Source organism: Athene noctua, chromosome 2, assembly GCF_965140245.1.
Source record: "Athene noctua chromosome 2, bAthNoc1.hap1.1, whole genome shotgun sequence".
NCBI lineage: Eukaryota > Metazoa > Chordata > Aves > Strigiformes > Strigidae > Athene > Athene noctua.
The window spans coordinates 76565283-76579313 of NC_134038.1; the positions used below are offsets into that span (position 1 = coordinate 76565283).

At 37.9% G+C, this 14031-nt stretch overlaps 1 protein-coding gene across 3 annotated transcripts in view; it reads left to right on the forward strand.

Annotated features, from left to right (window-relative positions):
- Positions 1–13609, forward strand: part of GRB10 (growth factor receptor bound protein 10) — a 147430-nt gene extending 133821 nt beyond the window's left edge. For all 3 annotated transcript variants that reach the window (XM_074899464.1, XM_074899465.1, XM_074899466.1), the window contains 7 exons: positions 947–1045; positions 4008–4085; positions 4749–4865; positions 5743–5809; positions 6865–6952; positions 9581–9674; positions 10443–13609. In XM_074899464.1, the coding sequence (XP_074755565.1) occupies positions 947–1045; positions 4008–4085; positions 4749–4865; positions 5743–5809; positions 6865–6952; positions 9581–9674; positions 10443–10589 (690 nt within the window). In that variant the 3' untranslated portion in view covers positions 10590–13609. The remainder of the gene's footprint in view (positions 1–946; positions 1046–4007; positions 4086–4748; positions 4866–5742; positions 5810–6864; positions 6953–9580; positions 9675–10442) is intronic.
- The last annotated feature ends 422 nt before the right edge of the window (positions 13610–14031 follow it).

Consider the following 14031-nt stretch of genomic DNA (forward strand, 5'->3'; position numbering starts at 1 on the left):
ATTTGGCAGGCATGTCCTGTGAATCTTGCCATCATTTTATGTGACACTTTTAACACTTTATCTGGTGCTCCTTTGGCTTGGGAAATTTCTGTGCAAGATCAGCTCAGTGCTGAAGCATGGTGTGCCTGTGAGGTGGCCTTGGTTCACCTCACAGATTAAATTTTTTTTCCAAGTACTCTAATTGAATAGGAAAGTTTCTCTGGACAGTGAGTACCAAAACTATATAGCAACAAAGGATCACAGTCTGATTGGGTGTAATTGTACCATTATCGTGGGGTAGAGGTTTGTATTTATTTAAAGAAGATTGTCTTGGAAATTGGAAATAAGAATAAGCAGTTGTCTTTGAGGATTTTAAAAACTGTTGTGCTGATGGATAGGTTTGGAAAGTATTCCAAAGCTCCATGTAATTTTCTGAGAAGAAAATAAGGCTGGGAGCTGGTTTTATTGACAGCAGTGGTCTCCTTCCTCCTGTTCCAGAGCTAGGCAACATGGGTTTGCCTCGGAGAGTAGAGACCAGCTGTGGGACAGATCCTGAATTGATAGAAGCAGAATTTCAGTGCCCTTCAGTTACGGAAACTTTGGTTCTTCATCTTGAAATGGGGGCTCTTAAAACTTATCACAGTTACAAAAAAAAAAAAACCAACCAAAAAGAAACAACTGCAAAACACCAAACCCCTTGGTTCTGGCCTGAGTACTTTGTTCCTGTAAAGTGCTAGAACTGCAGGGTATTTCAAAGCAGGCACTAACGTTTATCTTACTGGACCCAGCTGAGAAAGTAATTTCTTTCAAAGTATGGTTGGTCTCTCCTGAGCTTCAGTTCAGAGTAGTGTGAGCTTTTTCTAGACAGTTCTGAGACTAATACTGTACCTGCCTTTACTCTGCAGTAAACCTACAATGTTGCTGGTTTTCTGCTGGATGTTGCTGACTTCTCTCTTACACTTTATAGCCCAACAGAGTGAGAAATGAAACTAAGGAACTGAGGTTGTTGTGTGCTGAAGATGAGCAAAGCAGGACGTGCTGGATGACAGCCTTTCGACTCCTCAAGGTACTTAATCTCTTTTATACAAATAGAGCTACACGTGTTAGTTAAGTTGCATTCATTATTTTGTTCATGAGAAAGTACCTGTATCTTCTTGATAATCATCTGCCTCCAAAATGATGCAGCTAAGAGCAAAATGCCTGGTGGACCTCTCTCTCCTAAGCTTTTAAGCACAGGACTGAGCTCAATTCTTTCCACATACAAATCAAGTATAATTTTAGTTTTGGAGGCAAATTTATGATACATGAAAAAAACCTGCTTAACAAGGTATTTGCAAGTTACCATAAAGCTAATGTTTTGATAATGGTAAGTGGTTACCTTAACTAGAACAAAGTGCGATCTAGAGCCTTTGCAATTTTTTGTTTTCTGAAGGTTCTATTAAAAAAGTAACAAAAATAATCAACCCTATCTCTGGGTGAAAGTTATTCATATCTGAGAGCAAACAATGAGATTTCTTATATATGGTAGGAGGCTTCACAGTTTTTTTGAAACAAAATCAGCATGAAAGAAACTGAGGAAAAAGTTGACTATTTTGTGGTCTTTGAAGCAGAGAACTCCTGGTATTCATAGGGAAATGTGCAAAAGTTTTGGGTTGGTTTGGTTTTAAATCTTTCCCTGAAGATGCTGCCTTGAAAATTACTGTGTTCTTGTCTGTACCTTGCTACATTCTCCCTTGTATTAAAGGGAGTATACACATATCTAAAAAAATATATAATAAATCTGTTACAGATAATGCATTACCCATGAAAATCCCACCTCTCTTCCATGCAGTTATCCTATTCTGTGTCAAAGTGGTATATACAGAAAGTGATAAAAAATAGTAGAGGCATGCACAAAGTGGTACTACAATACTTGATACTAGATACATGTCCAGCAAAGCAGGATGGAGAACCTTGAGCTGTCAGCTTTGGCACTCTGTAGCAAACAGATGATTTGGAAATGAGGGCACGGCCATTCCCTCCAGCCACTGAGGTCAGCATGCCAGTGTCCTGCTGGTGGCTGCTGCGTGCCAGGATATGCCCAAAATGGGATGTGTAACCCAGGGGTGCTGCTAGCACTTGGTCTCTCTGTCCCAATGAACAGAGTTGTCATTCCTGCCTAAGTAGCAGCCCACATCAGCAAAGCCTTCACACCCTTCTCTGCCAAAATGCCATTTTCTTCACTAGTGTTTTACACCCACCTGCTGAAGAGGATGCACTCCTGCAGCATGTGTCCAAGGAGCTGAAAGGGAGTGGGTGCATCAGAAAGAGTGTGAGGTTTTATCACTTACTGGTCCATTGAGTACGAGAAGCTGCAGAGATTCCCATTGCTTTATAAGCATTGTTTATTTCTCCCCTCCCTTTCAAAAAAGTTTATGTCATTTGTTTATCCTCAAGGCATGACAGAAGTTTGCTACAATTACCTGTTGTTGACCCCATGCAGACTGTCCATCGTGCAAAACCCTGTAAGTGTAGGGAAAGCAAATCAGACTCCTAGGCCTGGGGGTATGAAAATGTAGTGCCTGTTCTCTGTCTGCATTAAGTGGTCACCTTCCAAACCAAAGCACATCTCTCTGAATGCTCTCCAAATATTATCTCATTTGTTAATTGTAAGAGATTCTATGTTGCAGTACAGAAATTCCTATTTTAAGTCATTACAAAAGCAGGCGCACTAGCCATAGATTGGGCCAGGGTGCAAGAAGCAATCCCAGTTAACAAGATGCATATTTTGTTTCTGTGGAGCTGATACCTCTGTTGGCTATCATAATCCACTCTCCAGTTACTTGATTTTACTCGTGTTCAATACATGCTAACAACTGTGGCAGGAGTTTTAGTCCCCAGCCAATTCCAAATGCTTCTTCTCAGCTGTCCTTTACTTTCCCTATTTACACAGAATTTTGCATTGTGGGGAAGGTGCTCAAATAGAGGATTATATAATTGTACTGAACTGTGCCTGAACATACCACTTGTTCTGAAGAAGTTAGTTGTACTGGTTGAGGCACGAATGTTCCTGAATGGCCAAGAAAAACCTTCACAGTGTACAGAATCATCTACTCTTACCAAATACATAGACATGCATCTTGGTGTGACCATTCAGAGGAATTTTTTTTTTCAGTGCAACCTGTGGCAACAGCGGTACTGTGTGGCAGTAATTGCTGTATACTGGCATATAAAATTCACCCTTAGGCAGTTAACAGTAGGGAAGAAAAAGGTGTATAGTCAGGGAAAATTAAGTCTGTGCCACAAGGCTGCGGCTGTGACCCCTTTTTTATTAATCCACTGATTTAGCTTTCCATGGTCGTATATTAACCTGTTTACAAAATTACATATCCTATTTGCATTAGAACATTCAGTAAGCAATGATGCTAATACTTCAGTGCTGTGCCTCTAGGGAAGGCACTGAGTAGGTGTTTTCCTACCATCGTAGCTACTAGTGTTGCTAAAATTTATCATGTTCAATGAGCAGCATGACTGGAATTCAGTCCCCTTATTTTTATAAGGATGATAAAAGTACCAGAAGTGTTATTTCCTGCTGAAATTTATTAAAAGAGCTAATGAATTAGAAAGGTTCTTATTTTCTATCATTATGAAAGCTGAGTTTGAACGTCTTAGGCAGAATTTTTTTTTAAGTTCACGTTACTGGAGGGTAAAAAGAGGGGGAGTTAGTATATGTGTTCTGACCTCGAGTGGAAGCTTATATTCTACAAGAAAAACATGGTGATAGATGAGAATGGCAGAAATTACCTGTGTATTTCACTCAGGCTTGTAAAAATGCTGTCTTTTAAATAAAACTTGTCATGCCTATCTACTGCTTGACTGCCACCTGCCAAGCACTGTTACTCAATGCAGATTGCTTTGGGACAGCTTCTCATCATGAAAATAATAAACTGGTGGCACCTTGCTCCAGTGTAAGTGGTATTATGAAATCACTAGGTTTTTTCCAAGGGTATATAGTTGAATAATAATGTCCTTTGCATTTCTGTTGGCAGTATGGAATGCTACTGTATCAGAATTACAGAATTCCCCAGCAGAGAAAAGCCATGCTTCCACACTTTTCCACACCAGTAGTAAGTAATGAACTTTACCTCATTAACGTATGATGTTGGAAAAAAAGACATTTGCTTTTGCATTTTAAAAGTGAAAATGTTACACTAAGAAATGTAAATGCATTGTGTAGCAAATCAATGTAAAGTTCACGTTTCGCATGAGTGCAGTTTACGTGGTTGGCTCTCCATTATCTTAGGCTTACATGATCCACATGATTGAAAAATCTTGGATACGTCAGGCGCTTTGAGATGTACAGTACAGAGACATCTGGCTGTCTCTGCAGAAGCCAGCTTAGGTCTGGCAAAACTAACACGTAAATTTCCTAAAATATGTTGGGCCAAGAGCTGACTGTTAACTATCTAAAAGTGAAGATCCTATATTTGGATCCCAACTGGCCCTGAAAATGACTGGAATATAGTAATAGGGCAAGTGGGCAACTTGAGCAATACAGATTTTATTCTCAGCCTCTGAATCCTCTCCTTTCCCTATGGCCTAAAAAGAAAAGCCATCTATTTTTGTGTCTGTGAATCTTTTGGAAGGGGGAAAAAAAACGAGATGTATTTTCTGTGCTGTTGAAGGATAACTGCGGACAGTCTTCTGAAACCAAAACATTTTGAAATGAAAACTCTCAAGCTGGTTTTTTCTTTCCCTGTTTTTTGAAACAAGTGAAAATTCCTTTTCAGAGAAGTGTATCTGAAAACTCACTAGTAGCAATGGATTTTTCGGGGCAAATAGGAAGAGTTATTGAAAATCCTGCTGAAGCACAGAGTGCTGCCTTGGAAGAAGGACATGCTTGGAGGGTAGCTATCTTCTCTTCTTTTCTATTTTTGTAATTAGTAAGTGTCTGTTGAGAGCCAAAACACAAGAGTGTGCTATGATGTTAGTGCAGTGCTGGTCACAGTATAGCTTAGCTCCGACCTGAAGCAATCACACTGCAAGCATGCAGATCTGAAAGTCAATATCCATCTTTAGCAAAACTGTCACATTCACAACAACCTTCTACCACTGCTTCTCTGTCCCCCTAGTGTCCAGAGGAAAGTTGAGGGGGAAAGCAGACCCACCAGAACTTTACTGCCAGTTTGCAAAACCAGTCTCTGAGGAGGAATATGTCAAATTAAATGCTTCCCCACATGGAAGAGGCTGGGGCTCTGACTAATGGCTTGCTCCCAGTAAGTTTAATTGCAGAATATACAAGAGGCAGGACCTCTTGCAATGAAAACTGATGTAACTTGTTTATAGTGTCTTGTGGACAGACAGCTGCAGTACAAGTTTTCCCACATGCTCGTCTCTTAGGGAATAGGAGTCATTACTGAAGCACTAGCTGGTGCTTTATGTACGGGAGGGAAATACTGCTTGATTTACTGAGTGCCTGGTGTTTTGCCTGAGCAGAAACATATCAGACTTTTCTTTTTTCTGTCATTTTTTTTTTCTTTTTTTCCTTTTTTTTTTTTTAGATACTGAGCTTTCATCATTAACATCTGGCTTGTGTTTTAAGCCAACTGAAATGAGCTGCTGCTTGTAGATTAGCCCCCTTCAAAGTTGCATTTCTTTTTCTCATCCTTGCATTAAACTTGCCTAGCCCCCAGTTTCCTGTAAATTAAATCTGTATTGCATGTGCACTAATTCTTATCTGTTGAGGCTTAATGTGGATTTAACGGTAATTCATTTTCTCTGTAGAAACGTAGCACAAGAATGAACATCTTGGGTAGCCAAAGTCCACTCCATCCTTCCACACTGAGTACAGGTAAATTCTGCTGTTGTAAGTGTAGTATCAGAGGCCTCTCTGGGTAAATAAAAGTTATATTCCATATAGAGACAGTGCAGCCGTATGGTGTTAATGCCTCCGTGTCAAATACAATGTTTACTTTTATCGGTAGCTTCTGCTATTAACACGCCATTATATCATTAACACAGAGACATAGTAGAAGGAACTTGTTTACCTTTGAAGGCATGCTCAAGCTTTTCTTCAATATTAATCTTTTGAAACTCAGATTTTACAAAAATAATAGAGACTGTGTAAATGTTTCCATTTCAAACAATCCAGAAGTCAGTTCTTTGTTTTAGACAAGGAAATTCAATGAGTGATCTGTTAATCTTTAAAGAGTAAAAATGAGTCTTCAGAACAGCATTCATTCCATAATAACTGAAAAATGTAAAATACGGATGCCCATAATATGAGGCCTAAACATCTCTTTGACACATTAAATGTATTAAAATAATATGAAATTACATATGAATATCCTGGACTACTTAGTGGAGACACAGCTATTCTCTGTTTCTATTCTGTGTTTCTATTCTATTGAACAGAATTTAAAAGTACCATTTGAAAAACAATAAAACAATAAACAAAAATATTTGGAGCTAACTCCACCCTTGAAAGCAGGAGCTATAGTGCTTTTCATTATTTGAGAGTTAAAAGGACTTGGTTCAAACTCATTTTGGTTCAAACTTGTTAGCTTATACATTGTATTTTAAGAATTGTTTAGTCCCAACATTTTCAAGAAGCTGTGAAAAGGCAATATGACAAGAGATTTCCCTCGTTAACCTAATCATACATCTGCAAATCAGAAAATACATGGAGATAATGCCTGTCTACTCGATATCTTAAGTAGATGCAACAGCTGGTGCATTTTTTCATATTGATTCATTTTTTATATAGATTGATGAAAGATATTTTATATTCTATAACAAAACCATGCTCACTTTTAAAATGTTTAAATATTTAGTGTGTGGAAAAAACCGTTGCACATTACTGTTTTTAACCATCCTCTCTTTCCCTCTTTTTCCTCTTGTTCCCAGTTATTCACAGGACACAGCACTGGTTTCACGGCAGAATCTCTAGAGAAGAATCTCACAGGATTATTAAGCAACAAGGGCTTGTAGATGGGTAGGTATTCCTGTTGCTTAGTATTTATGATCTGATGGTAAGTGTAACAGACAAGAGCACAACTTCTGCTGTAAGGGTTTACAGGTTTGTGAGTGCTTCTGAGTAACCTGATTCTCGAGTAGTCCCATTATAACCTTTGATTTCAAAAAGTCAGAGTAGCGTGTGTAGGAGTGGGTTCCAACTCTTAATTTGAAAAATAAAATACTAAGAATACTTAACCTTTTTTTCTTTTTTTCCAGTAGAGGCAATCAAGTTTTAGAGAATGCTAGAGTTTGAAAACAATTCCTGTAATCTGCATTGAGGACATATTTTTCAGGCAAAGCTGTTCCTAGCCATTTGCCCACAAATTTATAATCAGCCATTTGTGCTATTTTGCATGAATCAGAAGTTAATGATGAACTCTCACTATTTGTTTCTGTTCTAGAGCAAAGAAATGAAAGTACCTGTTCCAGTGCTCTCTAAAATGTCTGTAGTTGAGACTTTAGCATCTTCTGAGCATCTCTGTTTCCCTTATTTGTATGTAGTTACAATTATTGGAGGGAAATTGCTTAAACTGCATTCAGCAGTTCTTTGTTTGCAGGATGGGAAGAGCATGGTTGCCTTCAGTTCACTAATCTCACTACTGTCAAGGTTAAGGTAGAAACTTCCATGTTGGCTTCTCAGGAGACAGTCAAGTGCAAACCGTTCTTCAGCGTTTTCTGATTCAGGAGCATCACTAATCTTTGTGAAGAATGAAATAGAGAAATAGAAATTGCTATGCATGCACATATTCATCCAGCAGTGTTTTTTTTTTATTTGGGTTTTTTTGCTAGCTAAGGCTATTGGGATTTAACCTAGCAGGTCAAACAGAGAAGAGAGGCTGAAAAAGCAAAGCACTGCTGACTTGCTGGGTTTCTGGTTCTCTCACACTACAGATCTTCTTTACACTCTTGGGCTCATTTTGACTTGTTGCCTTAGGAATCTAGTGGCTCATCCTTCTTGGTGTTTTCATAAATGTGTTAATGTCTTTGAGGTGGTGTTAAATTTGTGCCTAGCCAGCTTACTGTAGAAGGTGAAGATTGGTTAGTTTGGCTGTAGGAAGGTCAGTCAGCAGTGGCAAAAGAACCATGTTATCTATGTACTCGGAGATCTAAAGGTCACGGTTTCCAGGACAGAGTCTTGCCTATGTTTTCCTGCTTTGTGTGTTCTCGAACAAAAGAAGGTAGAAAGTTAACAATCTTCTGACATCTCATGTAAGATATTCAGCAATGCATACATGCACCTGATACTGCTCTCATTTGTTTCTGGAAACTATGGTTGAGGATGCATCTATCTTTAGAGTCATTATTTGTGTGGACAGACTGTTGCTTGCCAGAGGTTTTGCTGAGCTTTACTTTGTGCCACCAGTCCATGATACCATGTGTTATCTGAAATGGCTAGATGAAAGATAATTTAGAGATACCTGCATGAACTGCAGGAACCACAGGTCAGGTAAGATCTTTCTCCCTGAGATGGATCCTAATGTCTGAAGTCTTTGGTTCCTTTTCCACGTGTCCGGACTTGCTAGGACCTAAAAGGAATGTTTAGAAGTCGTGCATGGTTTCCGGTGGTGGCAAGACGTGCCTGTCTCAGAGTATTGGACTGACCCTGGTTGTGAGGGTACATTTTTGTGGTATTGACATTTCTCAATCAGTTCTGAGGAGCTGGAGTAAGTTCTTTTGGATTCATAAGACTACAAGCAGTTCTTGCAACTCAGCCTTGGAAAAGTGTGGTCCTGGCTTAGTGGTTAGCAATTAAGAGGGCTTGAGGCCTGCCCCAGTACTGTGCTTGGCCATCTCACAAATCCACTAGTGATTAGTGCTGTGAGCCTTATGCCAAAGGTATATTCTTGTTTCCTGTGGCATGGAGAGGTTCTCCTTCCTTAGTTCATAAATGTCAAGGGGAGGAAACATTTTTTTTCTCCTCTTCTAAAGTATGTATTTAACCATTTGCGTTAGAACTTCAGTTTTGTGGGTCAACTTAAAAGTGACAGTTACATAGTGTACTGATGCTGCTAGCTATACTCCTAAAGTCTATTCTTTTCGAGTGATGCTGAGGGAAAAATGCTGTGGCTGTTTTAGAGGAAAATCAGTGTGTGGTTTCCCCATCTTAATAATGTGGATGCTACTTAACTGATAAGTCATTTTAATAAAGTATTGAGCTGTTTCTGTGCAATTTAACCTAAACATAGTTTTGCTAACACTGGATTTCTGTAAACTGATGCAAGATACTGGAGAGTGGGAACAGATTCTCATGTATTACTTTCCCATCTACAGAAACGCAGATTTGCTTTGGAGTTAAATGAGAACCTTTTCTTCATGAGAGTACATATCAGTAATAGAAAGCTCAGAGAGACCCTTAAAAAAAGCCTCATACATGCATTTGTAGGGGAAGAACTGCTTCCCTGTATCTTTCACTTCTTGTTTCTTCATCTATTAGTGTTGCATAGCCATGGTATAAAAATGGAAAGCAAATTGCCAGTTATGGAATCATCTGTTAATGCAACTAAAGAAGAGTTAGGCAATAGCACAAAAGGACTTAGTATTTACGATTATTTATGAAGAAATGGATTGTGGTATTCAGTGTGTCCTTAAAAATGTTCTCTCCTAGACTATTTCTTCTCCGGGACAGCCAAAGCAATCCAAAGGCATTTGTACTTACGCTGTGCCATCATCAAAAAATAAAGCATTTTCAAATCTTGCCGGTAAGTAGGTTATTTTTGATACTGATTACAAAAAAAAAGAAATTTAAAATCATAAATCTTTGCCAACATCTGAAGAGACCTCTTACTAATTACTGATGTAATTAACAGGGATGTTCCCATTAGCAAGTATTCTTTAGAATTTTCAAATGTCTGATTAAAATTCTTTGTTAACATTGCCTGGAAAACTAGTTTAAGTCACTTAGGTATAGAAGTAATTTACAGAACTTGTTCTCTGTGAGTGACAGTAAAAACAGTGCCAGTCATCACTCTATCAGTTAGGCAAACGTAGATTAACTTAAGAAAACTTTAAAAAGTTTTATTCTGGAGGCTATCCAATAACATTGAGCTTAAAATAACATTACACTGAGATGTCAAGAACCTATTTGATTTTTGTCTTGGTCAAAAAGAGCATCAGAAATTTAAGATCATGTAGACCTCTTTATTGGTCCAAACCCTATTACCTTGCTTTGCCTGCCAATATTACAAACGGTTAACAGATTTTGGGAGTTATTTTTGTTTTATGTAATGAAGACCAGTGCTGTCTCTACAGCTTTCCATTACTCTGCCTGTGAGCTTATCCCCTTCAAGATGGATTAACATACATTCTTTTCTAGTGCTGTGCGTGGTTTCATGAAGATCTCTGGGACTAGATTGTTTGGGCAATGCCCATCACTTATCTTACATCACACAGTCTTACGGTTTATGTTTTGCCACGCTTGCATGTCTTCATGTGCTGTCTAAATTGAAAGGGATATTTTGTTTCCCCAGTGTGAAGATGATGGACAGATATTTTTCAGTCTGGATGATGGGAACACCAAATTCAGTGATCTAATCCAGCTTGTTGAATTCTATCAACTAAACAAAGGAGTCTTGCCCTGCAAACTCAAACACCACTGCATCCGAGTGGCCTTATGACCTCAAATCTGACTCTCACTGAAGACTGGATTTGCTAGAAGAGTAATTGTAAGAGAACGTTGACACTGGGGAATTGGCAGATTTGTAAGTTGGTAAAAATAAATAAAAATATTATGCACCTTGGGACTCTGAAAGGGATGGATTCGACAGGTGCCAACAGACCAAGATTGCTGGTTTGTCTAACACCTAAGAGTGATTGCTGCTGAGTGTCCCAGCATCCCAAAAATGGGGGGAGGGTATGTAAAACCATGAGTAAATTTGAAACAAAACTGGAAACTTATCTTGGCTGGGCCACTTAACAGGAACAAGTGTGAAGAGAAATCTTTGAAAAGAACTCTTGCCCTGGAATAATCTTGACAATTAAGACTAGTGTGTTTACTTTTTGTATTGATCACTTTTTTTGCACTCCTACTTTGTTTCGGATATTGTATGCAGCCTATATTAGGAGCTGATGTGGCTTTTAAAATTCATGCAGGAGTTGGGTATTAATCTGCACCCTAAAATGTATGGAATGCTTCAGCCTAAAAGGATCTAGAAGAAAATCAAGATGTGTGTGTGTGTGTGTGCGCGCGTGTGTCTCAAAACTTCTCTGGAGACCTGAGGTTCGATGATCTGCAGATGTCTTTGAAGAAGCAATGAGGATACAATTCTAAAAGAACATACCACCATATACGTACTCTCTGTTGACTTGTAGCATTATGGCTGTAGTATGTTGATGGCATATTAGTGGCATCCAGTCATGCAAAGACTGTATTAGATTCTATGCACAAATTTTTATTATTGGAGTGGTGGTTTGTTTTTTACAGCCTTTTGACTGTTTTCCTGAGGAAACTTACTGTTACTAAATAGAATAGGACTGAATGACTACACTTGTATTTGAAACCACCATTTTTTGTGAGAAGATTCTTCTGCGGGTAGTCTTAGTATGACAAGATAATAATAATAAAAAAACAAACAAAAAAACAAACAAAAAATAAAACAGTGTTTTTAGCTTTATAGCTCCTTGAATTTTCAGACTGTTTCAAAGAGCTCTTTCCATATAGTAAAGCTACAGTGACACAAAACTCTCCTGGGGGATAGGGCATAAAAAGAACTGTACCCCTTCTGCTTTCTGGAGGGCCATGAAAGTTTACATGGTGAGAAAGAAAATACTGGGAATGGAAACACATTTGATTGTGAACTAGCTGCTGGCAATATCATCCATCGAGGTAACTGGTGATCCCCGTGTTGTACACGCTAAAGCACACCAGTACCTATGGCAGACAAGCATGTATCCTGCTCTGGTGCTGGTTTGTCATCGGAACTACTTTATTGATAATGTTTAAATCAGTTATTTAATGTTTACACAATAACTCTTTCTGATGATAAATCAGTATTAAAGTTAGTTAAGTCCCACCTTGATCCTCCAGTTGCAAATACCATTCTTTTAGCAACGCAGGTTGGTGCAGGAGCTGTTACTGAATAAACTTCCCAGTACTTGATGCAGTTAGCCACAGTGAGGAGCATTCCACCCTGGGAACTTGCAGAGCATAGTGCAGAACGGAGCATTCTTAAGATGGTAAATGATTTACGCAGGCTAGTTCATCCTTACTAACATATTTGCCACTGGGTTTGAAATCCTAGCCATCTGAAAGGATAAAGAAGGAAAACCAATCCTACACCTTTAGGTCTTCATGTAGTGTTGAGAATAGCTTAAGACAAACCATAACCTGCCTGAGTCGTCCATATCAGCTTATAACTATGTCAATGGTATAGAAACACTGTATTTTAGTTTACAGAACACATTTAGTATTTTTTTTTCCATTTAATGTCTAGATATTAAAAATGAAGAAACTTGATTTTGTTTTTAGTAGACGCCTTTTCTGGTTTTGTTTTGTTTTTGTTTTTGTTTTTGTTTTTTTAATTGTACATAGTGAAATGAGTGTTCCTGCTTTCTAGACAATGTATTTTAAAACCTTGAAATTAAGCTAACTTAAGTCTGACTTCACTTTGCATGCTTCTATTTGGCCCCTATTAGGAGAAAAAAGATACTTGTATTGACTACATTACCAGTTTAATAAGACCATTTATGCTGTAGTTTTAAGTTTTTCTGTTTACATAGCTTAGTGACAACCATGCATTTTTCCCAGTAGGCGGATAGTATTTGCAGTGTTTCATATTTATAAAAAAAACCTTGCATCTTATTTAAATTGAGAATAAAAGTTTGAATATGAATCATGATTTTTGTATGTAGATGGTTGACTTAGTATTTTGTACTTTTCCCAGCTAAAGTGAGCTGTTTTGAGAAAGTGACCACCTTCAAAGTGGCAACAATCTTACTTAAGCAGATCACTGCTTTGTCTTCTTTCTGCTGGAAAACAGTCAATACCACCTTAGTTTTCCAACAGATTCAGCTGGCTGCCAGCTCAGAATACCAAGGACTGAAGGACATTTGACTCTTATTTTTGTATTTAAATGACATGAATGTAAAGGGGATGCTCAGGGTTGTTTTGGAGCCTGTTGAATTTTTATCTTTTTGCCTGTGATTTTATTTTCTAAATAAATACTTCATGTAGCAATCTTGAATATGTTGAGAAGGAAAATGCCAAACCATTTTGGTAATGAGGTTACTAGTTAAGTTATGTTACGATAGGTGTTAAAGTACAAAAAACTTTTTATTTGTTAATCTTGAAGAAACACGTGCCTCAGTTTAGATGTTTTGTCTTATCTTTTCTGCACTAAATACCTGACAGTTTGACCAATCAATGCACCTTTCCAGTGGCAAGACTTGCTTATCGTAAATTATATTGTCACAATGCAAGATTTAGTGACTGTAAAATGGAATAAAGTTTAAAGTTTCAGGGAATGCAAAAGGTATTAACTTAAGAGACAAAACCTTTATTCAATATGCTTTGCTTCATACTGTAAATAGCTTTTTGGCTTGTGAACCTAATTGTAATCTTTCAGGTATTTTTGTACAAATAAGGGACTGATATTCTGTTTCTTGTAATTAGAAATAAACGTTAATACAATGCTATTCATTTTATATTGGAATGAATGTCATCTTTTGGATATATCTGTACACCATGAATCTCTTGCCTTAATTTTGAGTTATTTGGGGTGGGTTATATTAACAGCCTTTCAGAAGAGTTAAGAGGAAATCAGAATCCCCAGGATATCTTTATTCTGGCTGTTCTGTCTTACGATTCCTATTAGGACAGACTATCCTTTTTTAAAAAAAAGAACTTATCCACCCCTTTTGTTTGAGGAAAATTATGGGGGATATTCTGCTATGATAATAATTTCAGAAGGTTGCTAGAATCAAATCAGGAAATACACCATAAGCATCTTTTGCGTTATAAAACAAAGCTATAACTCACTGAAAATGTATACTCTGCATAAAGCACTTTATTGGCCTGATAGCTGTTGGATCAGAAAACCTTTCAATAGTACTTTCAGAAGG